Genomic DNA, 22,351 nt, shown 5'->3' on the forward strand with positions numbered 1-22,351 from the left:
TATATATCTAAATATTAAATTAAAATTAAATTAAAATATACAATTTAAATATATTGTTTCTATGCTTATCAACAACTTAAAATCAATAGTTTTATATTGTCCCATCGTTTTTAATTCGATTATGCACTCACAATGCTTCATGGGATTGCAGTTTATTCCCTCATTATAGAAGTACGCAGTATTGTGCCTTTGTCGCTTTTTTTGCTTCAAATCAAAGTTTGTAATGTTATGATTTACCTCGGAACTGGTTGGTTGGGTTCATGGCTTAGAACTGTTTTATAAAGGATTTTATGAAAATCTTATAGAAGAAATAAATGGGAAAAATACTTCTGGAAAAAGTGGATGGGCACTGTTGCCTATTGGAGTTCAGAAAGCACAACTGGACCTGCTCCTCTGACATTCTCATGCCTACATAAGAGTGCTTTGCAGTGTGTGTTGAAAAGTGCTCTCAACTTTTGGTTGCATGACGTGAATGTCACTTTCACAAACCCTTGTGTCTTCCCCTATGAAAATTATGGATTTGCAGCTGTTTTTTGTTTTTGTTTTTTTTAACATTGTAATCTATTGTGTATGTGCCCTTACACATTCCTACCCATCAAACATTTCGTCTGACTATGTAGTTACTACATAAAAGACTCAAACACAGCTGGTTGTGCTGACTTACAGTATTTTACCAAAATGTATTGCAATACTTCCTACTTATGCACAGTTATGATGTTTATAGAAACACATCAGAGCACTGAGGCCAGAATGTGATAAAATATTATCTTTCTTAAATAGCCTTGAAATTTGATGACTAGTATTTTCACACATTCTTTTCTAAATTATTGGCACAATTTTTAATGACTAAATGCCATATTAGCCATTTTCTTTTTCCCATATTGCTTATTAAGGGCCAGTTACTGTGGCTGCGCTCTCTACATTTTACTAAAGCCACAACAGTGAATGAAAGCCATCTAAAACAAAATGACACAAGCAAAAATGTTTCTCTCCACTCTCTTTCTTTATTGTGTAATATTTTCTCAGTCCCCAGAAATCCGTCTGTTCTTTCAGAATGTTTGAAATTGGGTCCAAGTGAAAAGCCAATAAGCTCTGGCAAATAAAAGAAATTAACTTGAAATGAAACATCTGCCATTTAGACTGTTAAACTGAGTCCACATTTTTGTTATTATTCATGTGTAATTCAAAGGAATTGTCTACATTCATATTTAAACATAAGAGCTCAAAAAAAAAACTTCAGAAAATACACCACATTCAGTATGATGATCAAATAGGATACAGATAAAGTTCAATTTCAATTTCAGATCCACCAACAAATTTAAAAACATGGCTTTACTAGTAAAAGGAAATAGTCTTTCTGGAAAACAACATTTTAAATAGCAATACAAAACAGTTAAGAATTGCTCTAAATTGGTGATCTGGGAATTTTTAACTAATCATCACAGGGGAATGCTATGCAGTGAGGTAGATTGTATTTAATTTTTAGGAAAAACAAAGAAATGCTAATTGAGGTGCTACAATGTTATGTTACTATGGTAAACAGTCATTATGGTAAGTGGAGCAATTTCTGTGTTCAGGCTGATTTTGTCACAAAATTACTTCTTTAAAAATTACTCAAAAATAATCATCGCTTTGCTGACACTTATCGAGTAATTAAGGCCAAGCTCACACTACACAACTTTCAAACTCTCTTCCCAGCCAGCACACATATGTCACCAAGTAGTCTGTTAAAGAGTGCATCATCTGGAAAGCATCACATTTTAATTATCTTGGACAACATCTGAAGTAGATCTTAAAAAGATCGTTTTCACATACATTCTAAATCAAAATCGAAATAAACGTTCCTGTAGCTCAACTGGTAGATTGCCGATACTTAAGGCAAAATGATGGGTTGATTTACCAGGGAACACACAAACTGATAAATGTATATCTTGAATTCACCTCAAGTTGCTTTGGATAGAAGCTTCTGCCAACTGCAATACATCCGACAGGGAACGATTTAGATAAAATTACATCTTCCAGATGAAAACAGATAAATCAGATAGACGTCTGGGCAAAATCTGTGTGCTATCAGGGTGTACTGCTTATATTAAACAACATTGTATCTTGTTATCGGTCCTCCTGACATAGCAGTGCGCATCCTATACGATTAAGCATAGATGAAGTGCACAAATTTTATGACATTTGACCTAACATTATCCCGACATCGAAACTCACTAAAGTACAAGAGAGAAAAGTGAAGTTGCTCATGCAAACATTTCTGAGCAAAAATTGTGTAATGTGTACAGAGCCTCTCAGAGGACATCAAGGGAATTTATTTTGTAAAAAAGAAATTTTGCATTCCCTCTCAATGATTTGCACTCCCTTGCAATATGTTTTGCATTTCCTCAAAATAAATTAGCCATGGTTTTACTACAGTAACCATAGTTGTACTACAGTATGGTATTTAAAGTTAAACCACTGTTTGTGTAGTAAAACCATAACCACAACATTTACCATGATTTTACTACAGTAACTATAGTTCAACTATGATAATTGTAGTAAAACCATAACCACAACATTTACCATGATTTTACTACAGTAACTATAGTTCAACTATGATAATTGTAGTAAAACCATAACCACAACATTTACCATGATTTTACTACAGTAACTATAGTTCAACTATGATAATTGTAGTAAAACCATAACCACAACATTTACCATGATTTTACTGCAGTAACTATAGTTCAACTATGATAATTGTAGTAAAACCATAACCACAACATTTACCATGATTTTACTACAGTAACTATAGTTCAACTATGATATTTGTAGTAAAACCATAACCACAACATTTACCATGATTTTACTACAGTAACTATAGTTCAACTATGATATTTGTAGTAAAACCATAACCACGACTTTTACCATGATTTTACTACAGTAACTATAGTTTAACGATGATATGTGTATTAAAACCATAAACACAAAATTTACCATGGTTTTAATACCGTTACCATATTTTAACCATGGTATTTGTAGTAAAACCAAAGTAATAATACAGGAAAACCAAAACTATGATAATAAAAATCATAATCAAATCAATAATAAAATAAAATCATCATAAAAAAAAAGGAAAGAACAAAAAAAACATGGTTATTACAGTTTTACTAGTAACACCATATTTAATAATAATAAATAGTAACCTTTGTTTAACCATGATATTTGTAGTAAAACTATAGTAAACACAAAATAGCCATGGTTACTACAGTCATGGCCATTACAATATTACTAAAGTAAAAGCAAGGTTTGTTTATTGCAAAGGAACGTAAAACTATTTATGAAAATAAATTCCCTCCCTGTCCTCTAAGGGGCTCCGTAAATGTGAGTGTGTTTTACTTTAAATGGCAAGAACAAAATTCTCCACGTTTTATTGTATGACCTTTTGTTTGCATCATTGCAAAAATACACAAGAGAAAAGTGAAATTGCTCATGCAATTTAGCAGAATTTCTGACACAAAAAGGTGTAGTGTGAGCTTGTTCTAACTCTAAATGGCAAGTCAAAATTGCCAGCATTTTCCTGCATCACTTTTTCTTTCCATTATTCCAATAGAATCCCAAATATTGACCGTATTCTCTTCAGGCTCTTCATAATGCCCAGGCATTGGTCCCAGTGTTGATAAAATGTTAAGAAATGCTGTTAAGAAAAACGAATCAAATATTATCTAAAATCATCGAAACTCCACTTGAAGGAATCAGTAAAGATAGTTCCTAATCTAATAACTGAAGGTTGAGAGATTATTCCAAAAGCAACAGGTCAACACAGGAGCCATGTAACTGTGAGAAGAACAGCCAAAATAGGGGAGATGTGGTTGAAAGAGGGAGCTGCACCGGACCCTGCCCGGCAGTGGTCTTTGTTTTGACCAATGCAAGCTGCGTAGGCCATGACATGGGGAATATAATGCTGCTCCTGGACTCCATGAAGGAGATGAGCCATGGGACCTTTGGAGAAGATGGCCACGTCGTCACCCCCATGAGTCTCCGAGCGCAAGGGAACGGCAGACTGCGCCAGATAGTTATTTTGCTCTAAGGACAGAAGAAAGTCAGTTGGAGGGATGACGATGCATTTTACCTTATTGTTTTGTTTGGGGTTTGTATGGGGTTTTGTTCTGTCAGTGAAAACGGCAATGAAAACAGACAAATCTATGCAGTGGGATAGTAATGAGACAAACAGGAACAGGCGGAGAGTAAATGGGAAGAGAATGAGAAAAGAGAGTTAAAGAGAGAGAGGAGACAGATAAGAGAACAAGAGGAAGAATGAGAGAGACAAGACCAAGACAGAACAACAGACATAATTCTATGACTTGTCAAACTGATAGAGAGAAAGAAATATATGGATGGTGGAAAGAGAGAGAGAGACAGAGATGCATTTTATAATTATTCAACTACACGGCGGTTGACTTTTACTGGATGCCCTCCAAAGTACAGGCTTTTTGAATGTTTTAAAGCAGTGATTCTCAACTGGTGGGTCGCTGGTCTGTAATTATAGGGCAGCGAACAGTAGGCAAAAAAGTATGATGAATGCAAATAATAAAATGCACCAAACCATATAATCGTGCATTGTTAGGATAGGAACAACACTAGGCTTATCAACTTTTAAATGGGAGGAGACAATGTTTCTGAGATCTTTTGTTGTTGACATCAAAGGCGGGGCATCCAATCAAATGTAACCTATTTCGGCACAAATGTATTTGTCACTTGCTAGAAGCAAGCCATATTTCAGTCAAGGCCAATATGGGCAGGTTCTCTTACAGGCACTCATCCTCCATGAACAAAACTATGCAAGTTAAAAGCATTAAATATGTGATAAACATGGTTTAAAACAAAATTTGTTACAAAAAATAAAATAAATGTTTTTTTATTCAGCCTATGTAATTTAGGTTAATAATTTTGCGTACTGTTGGGCCTATGAACTTTGTTAAAGGTGCACTCAGTAATTGTAATCCAAGACACTTTTTGTCAAATTCTGCAAATATCTCCTCACAATCTGTTAGCTGTCCGTTCTGTGGATGGGCTGAAAAAAATCTAGTATTTGTACACAGCCCTGGCCATATAAATGGGACAAAAACAAAGTGGATCGGAACGATCCACACAACACTACTCCAGCCAATCAGCAACAGGGGTGGTGGTTCTTGAGCGTGCACAGGATAGGGGGTGGGGGCAGAGCGAGAGGGAAATTCATTAGAAGAGCGACGGCAAATCTGGCTGATGTGAACTTTCTAAACTCCAAGGAGGACAAATGGCTGAGAAACAGACCGAGAGAAAAAGGTCAGATGAATATAAACTAAAAACGAAGGATTATGATAAGTCGAAGGCTAGGAGCCGCGTCAACATCGGCGAGGCTTTTCAGTGGTGGAGAGACCTCCGAGAGGTAAAAGGAATGAATTTGCATGCATGAATTTGGGGGGCGGAGCTTCCAAAGGAGCACTGAAGGGAGGGCTGTGTTTGTTTTGGCAGTTGAGTTCTTATATCAACAGTGTTTCTCAGAAATCGCTGAGTGCACCTTTAATATTAATAAAGATCAGTGTTTGATTTTAAGGGCGTTTTTGCTTACTCGTTGTCGGGTCGCCACTCCTGAAGCAAAACCAGTTGAGAACCAGTTTTAAAGCCTTTGTAACATGTCATAGCACTAACAGCCAAACAGGAGCAAATAAAACTATATCCCAACATTCCAAGTATCCCAAAAGTAGATCCCCATGTTGTTGAAAAAAATCGGCAGGAAGCGATGAGACTGCAATTACGCACCATAGTCCACGGTCGAGACATTTTCTCTTTCACCATTAACCATCTTGAACCCTGGGCCATTTCCATACAGAATGGACGTGAAAGGCTTGTTGTCAACATCACTCACCATGGGGGCTAAACCTGTAGAAAGATAATTCAAACTGTGAGTCTGTACCATTTGTTTTACATTGACACCAGAATGTTGTTTACTGCGAGAAAGCTGCTAAAGACTCGAAACCGGGGTTTGCGTTAACATACACGTGAGTGCCGTACTATTTACCCCTGTATACATGCGGCTCCATCAGTAAGCAGATTTCTTCTTAGCAATGTAATTTCTCCGTGACGCTGGTGTAAATATCAAACATTGTATTTGAGGACGACTTCTCTCACTTTTGCTTCACATTGCTTCGTTTTATTTGCCGATGTCCCACAGTTGCTGCTGTGTTTATTGCAAGCTCTTTCGTGGGCAGGATATGAATTATGGATATCAGCAATTACATTTCCACAGGTTAAAGGAATATTCCGGGTTCAATACAAGTTAAGCTCAATTGACAGCGTTTGTGGCATAATGTTATAAAAACATTTTTCGACTTGGAAGTGAATGGGGCCAATCCGTAAATGTTAAAATGCTCACTGTTTCAAAAATACAGCCACAAATATGTGTGTTAACATGATTTTAGTGTGATAAAATCGCTAACTAACCTTTTCGGTTGGTTAGTTAGTTATATCCAATTTTACAACTTTGTTGCCATGACAGATAAACAGCTGTTAAAACAACGATTTAAACAAATTTACAGCTGAAATAATACATGAATTTAACAGAAGAATTAATGTAAGTGATTTTATAAAATTATAAGCTTCACATTTCTGCCTTTAAATCCTCCATAAAGTACCCCCATTCACTTCCACTATAAGTGCCCCACTTTACCCTTGATTTGTACTTATTTTAAAGATTTTTTATTTTTTTCATAATCAACATTATGCCACTAATGCTATTGGTTGAGCCTAACTTGAATTGAAACGAGAATATTCCTTTAAAATGCTAATTCTTGATATCAGTCATGTAATTACTACTAGTGAAAGTGCTAATTTTTCATACCAGTAATAATTACATTTGCACTAGTTTATATAAAAACTTATGTGCTGTAATAACGCGCAGAAATCCACATTCTTGATATCAACAATGCAATATCAACTAATAAAAAACATTATTCTTAATATCTGCATTTTCATTAGTAGAATTTAACAATTATCTGTCATTCACTCCTATTCAAAAATGTCATTTTGTAGGGCTGTCAATCGATTAAAATTGTTTATCGAATTAATTACATGGTATGCTGATTAATTAATCGAATTAATCGTATACATAAATATTTGCTGAGAAATCCCCTCAAATAAAAATAATTCAATATATAATGATGAAATAATTATAAAATATATATACAGTATATTATAATAATACAGATAATTAAAATGCATTACATTATTTTGGCACACAAGTGAAGCATTAAAAATTACAATACAAAAAGTGGCTTTAGAATGCAATATACTGTTTATTTCCATATTATTGAACATAAGCCTATCATTGGTCTACAGTTCACAGCAATCTATTTTGCAACTGAATTCTTCAATCAGTCCGAGATTTATTATGAGGGCTTGTTTAAGGACATGTCAGTGTACACCTGCATCAGACGTATGCTTGTGGAGCGTCTCGGTTGCATCACGTCATAAACATACCATTTTAAGGTTGCTGTGTCAAGTTAAACGAAGTTTGAAACTTAGAAAAACACGTCTTGAGATCCCTGCCTTCGGATTTGCACTCCATTAATCTGTTTGAACGCAAGAACATGTTCTTATCTTGTGTTGTCTGCTCTGAGTAAGTGTGATTTCTTCTCTGCATAAGCTGCATGTTGTCTATTCAGCGTTTCGCTTACTGCCCCCTGGAGAAAACAAGTGGTACTTCAAGCTTGAATTGCTCAGGAATCTTCCTTATTACCGGGGACATGATTGATTGCGTTATTTTTTATATAATTTTTCGCATTGAATTAACACGTTAAATTGACAGCACTACATTTTTATATCAAGAAATAACATTTTTACTAGTGCCAATGTAATTACTGAATTAAAAAATTAGCACTTTCACGAGTTGTTAATCCATTCCTGATACCAAGAATTAGCATTTAACTAGTGAAAATTGTATTGTTGATATCCATAAATCATATCCTACATGTGACTAAATGTCGAAAGGGCTTGCGATACTGTCTTTGTTTTCTTAACTTTCCAACCTCTACCGGCATTACGCTGCAATAGTGGGGTTTCCCTCTTACGACATACTCCAGGATTCCCCCAGCACACTTGAGCATATACACAAATGCTCACTCTTAAAAAATGCTTATGCGTTTACATGGTCACATAAGCTGCGTTCTCTGGCAAAAACCTAGGTGTGTTAAACAGCTTTCTCCTAATCCCTTAAATGGTGTAAGAAAAACGGTATTAAATGACGTTTCAGAATGCCGCTTTTTGCAAAAACCCTGAAATAAACTGTTCTCTTTAGTGCATGTAAACGGGTCATAAAAGGATCAGATGGGCCATTCAGTTTAGTAGATTTCGGTCAAGTAGATAGGAGCTGTACTTGTTTGACTAGAAAATAGTTGCCTCAAAGCATAACTAATATGGCCACCGAGTGACCTGACTTCCCTTAAAGGGACTTTTAACCATAAACTAAGAAATCACAACTCGACAACTAAAATGTTCCCAATATGTCTTGAGCCTTTATTACCAACCGAAAATTGAGTTCCCTCGTGGTGTGTAGCCTCCGAAGCTGAAGACATGAGAGTGGTCAGCAGTGACAACAGTCAGGGTGTCATGGACACTGGTGAGAAGACCAGCTCGGGTAATGGCCCGGTCCATCTCCACGGCCTCGTGTAAGGCCTGCTTTGCTTTTCCCTCGTGGTGTCCATGGTCAATGCGCCCACCTGTGAGTAGACTACCCGGTCAGAAATCTCTTTTCCCTAACACTGAGGCTTGCCAAATAATTATTACTAGTTTAAAAGGTGCTGTAAGCGATTTCAGCTGTTTTGCTAGAAATAGGGTGTGTCCGAATCAGCTCCCTAGTACCTTAGTCAGTGCACTAGCCAGGGAGACATCCATTTCTTGGGCTGTCTCATTGTCACTGTTCCAGTGCACTGAAATTCCCTAGAAATTCACTGTAAAAAAAACAGTCAGCATCAGCTGCTCACTATATTCCATTACTGTAAATGTTGTTAGCTGTGTCCCAAATGACACATTATACACCATGCACTTACAATATACACTATGCACTCAGTCATGTAGTGTATGAATACATGGCTGTTTCAAAGTGTAGTGCTGTTTCAAATGAAAAATTTAACGGTAGCAGAAACATTAGCCATTTAACAGCTAACGGAAGTGACGTTTCAAACGCATGCGATGTGTTGCCATTAACTTTAGCCAACCTCAGTTCAACACTTGTATCTAAAACAACCTACATATTAACACAGCGTGGAGTGATGGTAAAGCATCCAACTTACATTTGTAAAGTGCCGTCTTCACTAAAGTTTCACTAGTTGCTACATTCTCCATTATTTACAAATGTTCTGTCAGACCTGCATCGCAGCCTGGTAACTCCGCCCCTTCCGCTATGTACGGCAGGCCGCGAGCGCTGAGTGCATGAAGTGTCCAACATTTCACACTCCGTTTAGATGGTTGAAGAAATGCATTTTCTGGGTACTCATAGCTGACTTCTTTTTGTTGCATTTTCAGTGTTAACATTAGTGATTATTCAGCCGATATTTGGCCATTTTGCGATAATCTGCAATTTCACTATTCACTATTTTGAATGTTTCACTATTTTTTGTACATCTGATTTGCTGTTAAGTTGTATTATGCTTATCATCATTTATATCGACCATCGGCCATCCCGCTCTCTAGATATCGATATCGGCATCAGCCATTGAAAAACCTGTATCGGTCGACCACTACTCGCACTACTTACACTCCAAAATGACGTAGAACAGTGCAGAAGTGTGCGGTTTGGGACGCACTTTATGTGTCTTCTTAAAGGGATAGTTCATCCAAAATGAAAATTCTGTCATGATTTACTCACACCTATGCCATTTCAAACCTGTTTTCTGTGGAATACAAATCAATTTGTTTAGAACAATGTTGGTCTCAGTCGCCATTCACTTTCATGGTTTGACAAAAAATAAATGTAAAGAGAATGAGAGAATGGTGTCTGAGGCTAACATACTGACTAACATTTCCTTTTGTGCTCCACAGAAGAAAGTCATGTGGGTTTGAAACAACATGATGGTGAGTAAATAATGACAGAATTGAAAAAAAAATCCCTTTCAGGCATTCAAGTCATTAGAGGACGAGTATAAGTTTAAATTGATAAAACCAAAGCCTCATTTTCTGTATTTTAATGAGCGCTTGTAACGGTCTTTCACCACAGAATAAAAAAAAAAATAATAAAAAAAATCGCTTAAAGCACCTGTAATTAGATGTTAAAACGGCCTCCCATTGCAGGCCTGCGGTTAAATGAGCAATGATTTACACAATGTTCTTACCTTCCACAAGCAAGTAAAACCCACGTTCATTTTTTTTGAGAATCTTAATGGCCACATCTACCATTTCGGTGAGGGAAGGGTCTGTGTCTTTGTTTCTCTCAAGTTCATATGCCAGATCTGCTGGCTCAAACAGACCTACAGTACAATTAGAACATGAATAGTTGTAATTACAGTAAAACAAGATCTCAGACAAAGTTATTTGATCTGAATGTTTATGAAACTCACCTAACAGATAATCCACATTGTTTGGGTTCAAGGAAAGAAGACTCCCCTTATTCCATACATAATGACCTCTCTGAGTCCCAAAAGGTGAAGAGAGAAGAAATTGGTTAGAAAAAAAATGTGTAGAATGTATTACATTGCAATGATCCAGTATCTTGTAACCAAATCTCTGTAATACTGTTTCAACGCAAGTACAAATCATCTTCATTTGTTAAAATTAGGGGTCTCAAGAGTATCGAATCACATTCAGGGAATTCAATAAAGAAGGCATCATCAAAACAGCACAAGTACATTGCCAGAGCCAGACAAACAGAGAGGGATTTGTTGGCAGAGGCGTAGCATGGAAGCTTTGAATTGAACTGAATTGAGCTTGACATTGTAAATGAAAAGATGGAATGGAGGGCCGTCTTTCCACAGGTTTCATCTTTCACCTTATCCTTCACTCTGTCGATCCACTCCGCCAAAAGATTCCTGCCATCCTTGCGTGTACCGTTGTGTTTCTTGTCTCCTGGGTACTCCACATCTGATACGTTTTTAGGGTACATGTTTCTCCGCCCACCCCCCATAATCACCTGCCCATTCAAAAGAAGAGACAACAAGTTGTATTTGTTAATGTTAGTAAATGCACTAGGTATCATGCACTAAAAATGAACAATAATTATTTACAGTATTTATTAAGAAATATCAATAAATGTTAAAGGAATCAAAATACTATTATTAATTCTTATTTCATGTTAGTATAAAATGCAATAAATTATGCAAACATCTAAAACATTTAATTAAAAAAATATATAAGTATATGTTGAAATTAACATTAAGTAAGATTAAGGTATTGCTTATTGTTAGTTAACTAATGTTAATCAATACAACCTTATTGTAAAGCATTTCTGATTCATTATATATTTTGGTAACACTTTACAATAAGGTTCCATTTGTTAACATTATTTAATGCATTAGGTATTATGAACAAACAATTAACAATATATTTTCTACAGCATTTATTAAGCTTTGTTAATGTTAGTTAATAAAAATACAATTGTTCATGTTAGTTCATAGTGCATTAATTAATGTTAACATAAACAACTTCATTTTAAAAATGTATTAGTATATGTTTAAAATTAACATTAAACAAGATTAATAAATGCTGTACAAGTATTGTTCATTGTTAGTTCATGTTAACTAATGTTAACAAATGCAACCTTATTGTAAAGTGTTACCTATATCTTTAATATCCAATTTATTATATGGGCCATTGACAAATAAGTTTGTCTGAGGAGAAAAAAAATTGAAATATTTAAAACATCTGGTTTAAAACATGTGTCAAGTTCGTAGTTCATGTTGTTTTTACAAATTGTCTGAAAAACATTTATAGAATTTTTTTAGAACAACAAAAATTGATTTAATAACTTTAAAACTGTCATGTGGTGCAACCATCAAGTGAAAGGTATTAAAATAGTTTCCTTGCACCTTGAATACATGAGTGTACACGACTTAAACATTCATTTCAAAAAGGTTTTCAAACATATGTTTTAAGGTGAAAAATAGTCAAGAATATCAGGACGTTTTCTCACGTTTTCTGAACACGTTCATCAAAGAAGATGAGTATTCAACTAATTGTTTTGTTTGAATTGCATTTGTTTTTGAATAATTTATTAGACAAGGACAAAACAATTAGCATCATGTCATTGACTCTTATACCGATTTAGTAACAGCCCTAACTGTAGCAGTAGAAAAAACAAGCAAGCAAACACAGTATTAATACTGTAGATATCTGACATTCAACTATCAATGAAAACACAAACACTACTTTATAAATTTTGTTTGAAGACTACCACAAGTCAACACTGCAAAAACATTTCTTAAACAGTGTTTTTGTCTCATTTTCCATTCAAAATATCTAAACATCCTTAAAACAAGAAAATGTCATATAAAAATAGCAAAGAGAAAAATTGTGCAAGTCCACAGGTCTTTTTTGGTCACACTTTAAAATAAGGTTTCATTCGTTGACATTAGTTAATGCATTAGGCATCATGAACTAACAATGAACAATACTGTTTTACAGAATTTTTTCATCTTTGTTAAAGGTGCACTCAGTAATTTTTTTCTCATTTAAAAAGTTTTACTTCTGAAAAAATGTATTGTAACTTTGAAATCAATGTCTAAAATCATGAGCACTCACATTAAAATAAAGACTCCAGTCATATCAGTAACCTTATAAAAGCTGTTTTATTCTACATGGAGAGGGTCCCCTCATGGGGGCTGCCATGTTAGAATCACATGACCAGCCGAATACTACTCGCTTAATCTCAGTAACCGTCCTGATATTGGACGCTTTCACTCAGGGTTTAATTAATCTTGGCTGGCTGTGTATAGTGAATTTTTACAATGGCATCTGTAACTGAAAACTACTGATTTTAAATTATGCTGCATCCACACCACTAGGTGTCAGTGTAAGTCCAATAGTTAGTTCATAAAAATACTATTGTTCATTGTTAGTTCATAGTACATTAATTTACTAACTTACTTAATGTTAACATATCCAACTTTTATTTTTTTTAATGTATTACTATATATTGAAATTATCATTAACCAAGATTAATAAATGCTGTAAAAGCATTTTTTAATTGTTAGTTCACGTTAACTAATTGAACATTATTGTAAAGTGTTACCGACTTTTTTCCTTTTTTCAGAGGATCCATCTTAAAGTTTATTTTTCTTACCCTGCCAGCAAATTGTTTTTTCTTGTTTTAAAAAAAAACCTCACCAGATGCTATTACATTTATGCTTGAAACACACACAAATGTGCGAATGGGTTAAGAATTTTTTTTTTTTTACTTAATTCAATATATATTCCCTGAATTTAACAGCATTTTTTAACTGAACCATGATATGAGGAAGTTCAGATATTTTGTATTGGAAAATGAGACAAAAGTACTGATTAAGAAAATGAATTTTTGCACTGAACTCACATCAATGTCAGGGATGTTTTCGAAGAGTTGTCGGGCAATGTCTTTGCAGCCACTCTGCAGTGCCTCGGTGGGCATATCCCCATCTGAATACCAGTCCCGATCTACACTGTGGGCATAGGCTGCACTGGGCGTGGCATGGTTCACACGTGTTGTAGTGACAATTCCCACTGATTTGCCTGGGGAAACATATAGGAGTTGTAAGTAACAGTTGTTAACTGTTCCTGTTTGCTTGTTGTTTACCGCTTGACTTTATTACGGAACATATTTAGTGACTTTTGGTTAAATGATGAAATCTATTAAGTATCGGAGGTACAAAGGAACTCGAAGTGCACTGCATCGGGTTTGCAATCCTATGCTGGACATGAAACCATAATCACCTCTTCATGTTAAAGGGATAGTTCACACAAAAATGAAAATTCTGCCATCATTTACTCACCCTTGTGTTGTTCCAAACCCATATGACTTTCTTTCTTGCATTTGAAAACATGCTCTGCTGCACGTCGTGACTGCATTACCACCTCGGGTGTGCATTATTTGTCAAAATTCAACGGTCCACTGTCAATTATTCCTTACATAAGGAGATGTTATTGTTCTAAAAGGAGATGCCATCCCTGTGTCTTTTTGTCTGGCTAGGGTTATGCAGTAGTATGGTACAGTATTTTAATGTATTCTCTGTATTTTCCAGTCCTCAGATCAGGTCAGGTTAACACTTTGACACTGATCAGACCTTTAGTCCTTTCCATCTTTTAAACCACTCAGCTGGATCTTTAAATGTTTATTCTTGTCATGTCCAGACACGTTACAAATTCCGCTCCACTGCATCCATTCACCTTCAACGGAGGTCTTCCATCTTATAAAACGCTTCATTTGTTTTTATTTTCTACATGAGAATAAAATATGAGAAACGGTCTGTGTGCTTCACTCAGTCAAAATGTCACTCTTGTAATTTATTCCTTTACTCTGGATAAGGATGTGTTTTTCTACTTTCCTCAATCTTTTATCTGCTAAACCTGTCTTCTATCCCAGTGTCACCTTTGTTTCTCTCATGCAAAAATAAGTTAATGGATTCCTAATGTAAAAAAATGATAAATGTTCCCAGCAACAAATATCCCATCTGTATTCTAATCGCCATAGAAGCAGAGAGAAATTATACAGTCGACAATAGAGTGCAACAGTGACCGCCCACTTTTTCAGATGTCTGGGTTCTGGAAGTATTTTCTCCATTCATTTCTTCCATAGACTTTTAATTAAATCCTTCATTAAAGACTTGTGAGCCATGAACCAAACCAAAAAAGGCACCGTCTTTTGGATGAGATGTTAAACTGAGGTCCTGACTCTCAGTGGTCATTAAAAATCCCAGGGCACTTCTCGTAAAGAGTATGGGTGTAACCCCGGTGTCCTGGCCAAATTCCCCCCATTGGCCCTTATCCATCATGGCCTCCTAATAATCACCATCCACTAATTGGCTCTATAACTCTACTCTCTCCTCTCCACCAATAGCGCACTGGCGCACTATGGCTGCCGTCGCATCATCCAGGTGGGTGCTGCACACTGGTGGTGGTGGAAGAGAGTCCCCTGTTCACTGTGTAAAGCGCTTTGAGTGTAGTATCAGCAAAAGTGCTATATAAATAAAACATTCATTCATATGCATCTCTTATAATCTTGTCGCCAAATTGCTTATATTGACAGCAGTCTTTTTTAGCTTCTTTCATTACACTGGCTGGTGAAATATAATCAGTTTGGGATTTTTTTTTGCTTTAAGTGCAAAAACCCACATGCAGTATTTAAACACAGCCAAATACTGTATATTGGATATTCCTCCAATTTTCCCATAGAAATGAATGTGTAACTATGGCTGGAATTTGTTGTCCCCCATTGGTTGGCAGGGCCTGCCCACTGTATCTATAGTTGTTGTGTGGGTGTATTCACCTGCTTCTTTGGCCCATCTTAGAATGGAGGTGACCTCGTTCCCCTGAGTGGTGTTACACTGGGATCTGACAGCTGCTGCACTTACTCCCACTGTACCCTCGTTGGCCTTCACCCCGCACAAGAATGCTGTGGCAGTGCCTGCACTGTCTGGTACTTGAGCGTTGGTGTTATATGTCTGAGGAAACAAAGCGCACTATATAAAATGCAATACATTTGAATGCATTTCACATGAGCAAAATGAAATATCACTTAATTTAGGTCAATACTGTAGGTACTGATTCATCATAATTCAGTATAAAGCATAAATGATTATAACAGGGTCAGAAATGAACTTTTCCATTAAGGGGTAATTATTTACTCCCTGGCATTCATTGTCATGGGGCATATTAAATTACATTTGTAGTTACACTGTTTACCTTACCCCAACCCTTACCCTAAACCCTAACACTAACCATAAACCTACCCGTATCTCAACCTCAGCAGCAGCAAATTTGAATCTTGTGAGAATTTTGCAGAACAACATGTAGTTACACAATAAATTAATTGTATTGTATTTATTTCAATGTTAGTACATAGTAGTTAAATACACCTAATTTAAAGTGGGACAAAAAAAAATTACGTTCACTATAGAAATTTCCATGACTTTTTTAAGATTGTATTTATTTCCATGACATTTCCAGGCCTAAAAATCACACATCACGATAATAACTTACCTTAGTATAATAGCTAATAATAGCGTACATATCAGTGAAATATCTAACTACATGAGCTGGCGACCCGAGAACTCTGACCTCTAGAGAAATCAAACTATAATTTGAATCTCTGTGCTCCGTGGCCGGGGTAGGGCTGTTATGCGACTGCATGGATTATGAACACAAAGGAACGGCATGATGGGACTATAGCACGTGGGCCATACCTTAGAGAGGGCAATGTAGGGAAATTTGTCCATCTCCAGTTGTGACTCCTCGCCGCTTTGTCCATTCAGTTGACCCTTTAGAATCCGTGCTGCCGTCACTGTGGGTACACCCATACCTACACACAATAAAGAGTGGCATGTTGAAGGTTGTCTATATTTAACAAGATGCCTCTTCCCTGTAAGTATTGTCAGTCATGAGTAACATGGACTGCCTGTTCCTCCAATCTGTAAAGGGATAGTTCACACAAAAGTGAAAATTCTCATGCTCTTTTCCAAACCTGTATGACGTTCCTCTTTAGAAGACAAAAGGAGATATTAGGCAGAATGTTAGCCTCAGTTACCATTCATTTTCATTTCCATACAATGAAAGTGAATGTTGACTGATGGAACAAGAAGGAAAGAAAGTCATGTGGGTTGGAACAACATGGTAAGTAATTGACAGAATTTTCATTTTTGGGTGAACTATCCCCTTCAGTGTGCTTGAGAAAGTTCCTATATTCTTTTTTATACAACAGTTAATTCCACTCATCAAATCTGATTGGATGAGAGGCATCCCAAGAGTGCTGATTGCTCAGACCATCAGCACTGGGACACTTCACTGTTTGTATCACTCCGCTTGTGTTCGTGGCATTCCAAACTAAAGAGTAAGAGAGCAATACATATATGTAAGAGCAGCTAGATATGTGAATTTTCATTCATCCCTGTGACATTAAAGATTTGAGCCAGCAGGTGGCGACAAAAGACCGTCTTGTGTGTGCTATTAGCGAGTTGAGATGCCATTGATAAAATGCAGTCAGTCAGTGCGCGAGTTTCCAACCCAATCTCATGAAAATCTGTACATATTGAGTTGGCTATTTCGTATGATTTCGTACAATTTCATTTGTATGAATTCATAAAATTTCATCATGCGCAAATGCCCGGATGTGTAATGCGGAAGTAAGCACGAGTTCCATGCACAAGATGTCAAGGACGTGCTTATTAATATTATGCCCTTACTCAAACCCCTTATCTAAACCTAACCGATCAGTAGAGTGTGTAAACAAGATAGGAAGCTGTCTTCCGCCTGAATAGTGGGTCTTGGTCTGCTTCCAAACGAACTCTGGACCAAAGACGTCTAAACGGACCAAAAACAGGAAGTAATTTGCCTAATACTGAACTCAAACATACCTGGTTGGAGCTATGTTACCCATTACAGTTCGGTACAGGCGTCGGAACTACCGTCAGCCGTACTTGCAGCATATCTTCGTTTGTGTGTGCAACAGAGGAATTCCTGGTGCTGTTTTGACTCCTTTACACATTTTATTAGATCTTTGTTTGTTCTCAGCTGGTAAAAATACCACCATATATACATACATATATATAGATATATAATGAGCGCATTTCGCCCAGCAGCAAGCATTTTTTTGGATGTTTGGCAAGTTCCATCACAAAATATACGTCATAAAAGCTGTCCAATCAGGTTGTGACTTTTTCCTGATGCCTTTTGTTTTGTATCGTTAGGTTCGGTGTTAAAAATGCCAGCGTGAACGCTAAGCGAACCAGGACTAAATGCATCATTTTATTTTTTTGGTCCAGACCAAGAGGACCAAGAGAACCAAACTACAAGTGTGAACACACTAACAGCTTACTGTTCATCAATGCAACAGATGCAGGTAATCACATACTCAATCGCGCTCTCTCTCTCTATCTCTCTCACTCACACATCCTTGTTCCTCCAATTTGGTAAAGCTGTCATTACTTGTTCTAAAGCGATGTCAACGGAGGCACATCTTTTGAACTATAAGAAAGTAAGAAAGCAGTTTCACACACAAATGTGTTTTTGGGACAGCCTTTAGTTTTTTCTAGTTATTTATTTACTTGCTTGTTTAACTGCTGTATAAAAGCAATATCACACTCGCAATCATGCTGTATTTTCCACCTATTGTCATGTTGATAATTATGCATAAACATCTTTGTTTAGACATTGTTTGGACATATTCCAATCTTCAATAGTATAAAACTATTTTGAGTAAAACAATTACTTGAAAAGCATTCTAGAAACCACACCAACAATGCAAATCTACAATGATCCACAGAACCCATGCAGATGCAGAACTTGACAGGGAGACTTCCAGGAATACTTCAGATTTAGTCAGATAAGTCGCAGAGCATTTCTCAGACAAATAGATGGATGGCTCGATGGGTCCAAATTTTCTTTTATTTCTATTTCATGGCTTCTAGATAATCCTCTATGTAAAATCTTCCTTTTTGTGTCTGATATGTGGTTTCTGAAGGGGTGGACAGTGAGTACTGCAATAAATCTAGATGAGACTTCATAACGTGTATTTTTTAGGTTTTCGTAAACTGGCGTTTTTCATTGGCATTGCTTTTGTAGGGTAGTTTTTCCAACCAAATTCTCCATATAATTGAAATAGCTGAATTCTATTGTGACTGATGTTATCTTTCCCAATTTTTCTCAAGAATAACTACAATGCCCTTGGCAAGGCCCTTGACCTTAACTGCTCCAGGGGCGCCGTATCATGGCTGACCCTGCACTCTGACCCCAGCTTAGCTGGGATATGTGAAAAAAAGAATTTCACTGTATATAATATTTAAAAAAAATTTTTTTAAAAATGCCCCTTCCTTCCTTTCTTTCTTACCATCTTTTTCCAGGCTTTCTTTGATACACAGTGTTTTCACAGACTTGGCTAGAAGAAATCTATTGTGCAATCTGAAGCACAAATTGTTCAAATCGAAAACTTTGCTAAATCCGTTTTTCTACTTAACTGGCATCTATCGCTGCCAATGTTAAAGGGATAGTTCACCCAAAAATGACATTTCTGTCATCATTTACTCACCCTCATGCCATCCTAGATGTGTGACTTTTTTTCTTCTGCTGAACACAAACAATGATTTTTAGATGAATATCTTAGCTCTATAGGTCCATACAATGTAAGTGAATAGGTACCAGCATTTTGAATCCCCAAAATGCACATATAGGCAGCATAAAAGTAATCCTTACGACTCCAGTGGTTAAATCTACATCTTCAGAAGCGATATGATAGGTGTGGGTCAGAAACAGATCAATATTTAAGTCCTTTTTTTACTATAAATTCTCCTTCCATCCCAGTAGGTGGCGATATGCACAAAGAATGCGAATCGCCAAATACAAAAGAAGATGCGAAAGTGGAGATTTATGGTAAAAAAGGTTAAATATTGGTCTATTTCTCACCCACACCATCATATCGCCTCTGAAGACATGGATTTAACCACTGGAGTCATACGGATTACTTTTATGCTGCCTTTGTGATTTTTGGAGCTTTAAAGTTCTGGTCACCATCCACTTGCATTGTATGGACCTACAGAGCTGAAATATTCTCCTAAAAATCTTCATTTGTGTTCTGCAGAAGAAAGAAAGTCATACACATCTGGGGTGGCATGAGAGGCAGTAAATGATGAGAGAATTTTAATTTTTGGGTGAACTATTGCTTTAATGCTTAATTTTGAAGCATGTTATAGGGCTTTAAAAAATTAACAACTATGGAATAGATGGCATTTTTGTATTGTTTTCTCTTAAAAGTCCCATATCATGTAAAGCTAATTTTTGACTGTTTATCTAAACTTCTATGTGTACTCTTTGCATGTTCTAAGCAATTAAATTATAAAATATATTAGAAAAGCTGGTTAGAAGTATATTAATTTGACAGAAATTAGTATCTTTCAACATATCACCCCTGGTAAAACCAGACGAATATCTCAGGGTAAAAATCCACAAAGATTCAACAACGGAATCACTTACCATCACCAAGAAAGAGGATAAGATTCTTGGCAATGTTCTTGTTGAGGTTCTGAAGGTTTAAGGCATTTTTTATCGAAGTCTGAGCCCATTGTCTCCAGAAAGCAGGGTTCTTCTCTTTCTCTACAAGCCAAAAGAAAACATTATTACACTTCTGACCACAAATTATAACCAACAACCGCTAAAGATGCTCCTGTTCACCAAGATAACAATCCTGAACTGAGACTGGAGGTCTCCATGAAGAGATACCGAGCATGTTATCTCTCTTCCTAAAATAAACTGAACAGAATATACCAAATCCAATGGGACAACAATTGTAGATACCGTAGATATCCCGTGTTAATCTTGCTTTAAGGTTATTTAAATATTTTGACTGGAAAACAGTACAACAGATATCCCATGTAGTTCAATTCAAATGTCAGTATTTATAACTTACATACAGCAATGTTTACTGTAAAATTCACTACAATGGTAACAAATTAATTTCTATTTTATGCATGTTTTCATCAGACCACATAAGCTTCTTAAACCCACAATCACATAAATGAATATATCTGAGGCCATCTGACCCAAAGGTCCAATCTTCTTATGAAAGATCACATACATTTGAAATGAGTTTTGCACTACATCCATACTTAGGGCAAGACCAAAGAGGGATATTAACCCTTTGGTGGCCTGAAACAGTTACACTATTTATAATTAGCACATACAGTATCTGACATACAACTCTCTCTATATTTATATATATACTGTATGTGTGTATATATATATATATATATTAAATATATGTATATGTCAGGAATACCCAGACTCCTGACCCCAACGGCAGGAGTTTATTGCAACACAAACACAAAAACAAAAAAAAACCAACAGGTGAGTAGTAATTGAACAGATTGGTTCAGACGTGTAGAAAGGAGCAGTGATGATGGACTGAGATAATTCTGGAGATGGATATTCTTAAGGTGGCGAACGTACAACTGGGTGCTTATGTTTGGGATCGCTGGAGCGGAGAGGAATCGCTAGGAGATCGGGATCGCTGGAGTGGAGAGGAATCGCTAGGAGTCTTGCGAGGAGGATGTTTGAAGGAACAGATAAGTGAGTCTGTATTCTTTATCGAGACCAGACAATGATTGAAAGTAGAATGGGGTTTAAGTAGAGGAGCTGACTGACGTGGTGATGAGAGGCAGGTACAGGTGATCAGTAATCAGGAGAGAGAGAGGGTTGAGTGAATGTGGCAGGAGGGTCAGATGGATCCGTGACAGTATATTAGGGTTGTCAATTTAACGTGTTAATTCAGTGCGATTAATTATACCAAAAATAGTGCCTGAAAACATTTACGCAATTAATCATGTCCCTGCCCCAGACCGTAATAAGGAATATTCCTTATATCGGAGCAATTCAGGTTTGGAATACCACCTGCTTTCTTCAGGGGGCAGTAAGTGAAACTCGCTGTATAGGCAACGCGCAGCTTATACAACCACACTTACTCAGAGCAGACAACACAAGATGAGAACACGTTCTTGTGTTCAAACACAGCTTGATGGAGTGCAAATCTAAATGCAGGGATCTCAAGACATGTTTTCAAACTTAGTTTAACATGACACAGTGACCTAAAAACAGTATGTTTATGACACGATGCATCCGAGACGCTCCACAAGCATACATCTGATGCAGGTGTACATTGACACGTCCTTAAACAAGCGCTTATAATAAATCTCGGACTTACTGAAGAATTCAACTGCAAAATAGATTGCTGTGAACTGTAGGCCAGTGACAGGCTTATGTTCAATAATATGGAAATAAACAACATATTGCATTCTAATGCCACTTTTTTTTGTCTTTTTTAATGCTTTACTTGTGTGCCAATATAATGTGATGCATTTTAATTATCTCTATTATTATTTTTTATAATATATATATCTAATTTATAATTTAAATAAAACGATTTCTAATTATTTATTCATTTTATATTGAATTATTGTTATTTGAGGGGCATATTTATGTATGCGATTAATTGCGGTTAATTTGATTAATTAATTGGCATACTATGCAATTAATTCGATAAACAATTAGCGATTCACAGCCCTAATGTATGTTTATATGTATATTTTAATTCATAATTTATTTTTCCTAATATTTATCACATTTTAGCTTTTTAAAATGTCTAAAAATATAAATTCCACATTCT

The 22,351-nt window shown here is 36.2% G+C and overlaps 1 protein-coding gene across 1 annotated transcript in view; it reads right to left on the reverse strand.

Moving 5' to 3' along the window:
* Window positions 1-990: 990 nt before the first annotated feature.
* The window catches only part of alpl (alkaline phosphatase, biomineralization associated), a 29,846-nt gene continuing 8,485 nt past the window's right edge, over window positions 991-22,351 (reverse strand). Inside the window, exons 3-12 of the mRNA XM_051672852.1 lie at window positions 20,167-20,286; window positions 16,389-16,504; window positions 15,473-15,647; window positions 13,544-13,719; window positions 11,006-11,146; window positions 10,578-10,647; window positions 10,353-10,487; window positions 8,550-8,741; window positions 5,788-5,907; window positions 991-4,068 (exon numbers count right to left, since the gene is read on the reverse strand). Coding sequence (XP_051528812.1) covers window positions 3,800-4,068; window positions 5,788-5,907; window positions 8,550-8,741; window positions 10,353-10,487; window positions 10,578-10,647; window positions 11,006-11,146; window positions 13,544-13,719; window positions 15,473-15,647; window positions 16,389-16,504; window positions 20,167-20,286 — 1,514 coding nt within the window. The 3' untranslated portion in view covers window positions 991-3,799. The remainder of the gene's footprint in view (window positions 4,069-5,787; window positions 5,908-8,549; window positions 8,742-10,352; window positions 10,488-10,577; window positions 10,648-11,005; window positions 11,147-13,543; window positions 13,720-15,472; window positions 15,648-16,388; window positions 16,505-20,166; window positions 20,287-22,351) is intronic.

The sequence above is a fragment of the Myxocyprinus asiaticus genome, chromosome 35 (assembly GCF_019703515.2).
Source record: "Myxocyprinus asiaticus isolate MX2 ecotype Aquarium Trade chromosome 35, UBuf_Myxa_2, whole genome shotgun sequence".
Taxonomy (NCBI): domain Eukaryota; kingdom Metazoa; phylum Chordata; class Actinopteri; order Cypriniformes; family Catostomidae; genus Myxocyprinus; species Myxocyprinus asiaticus.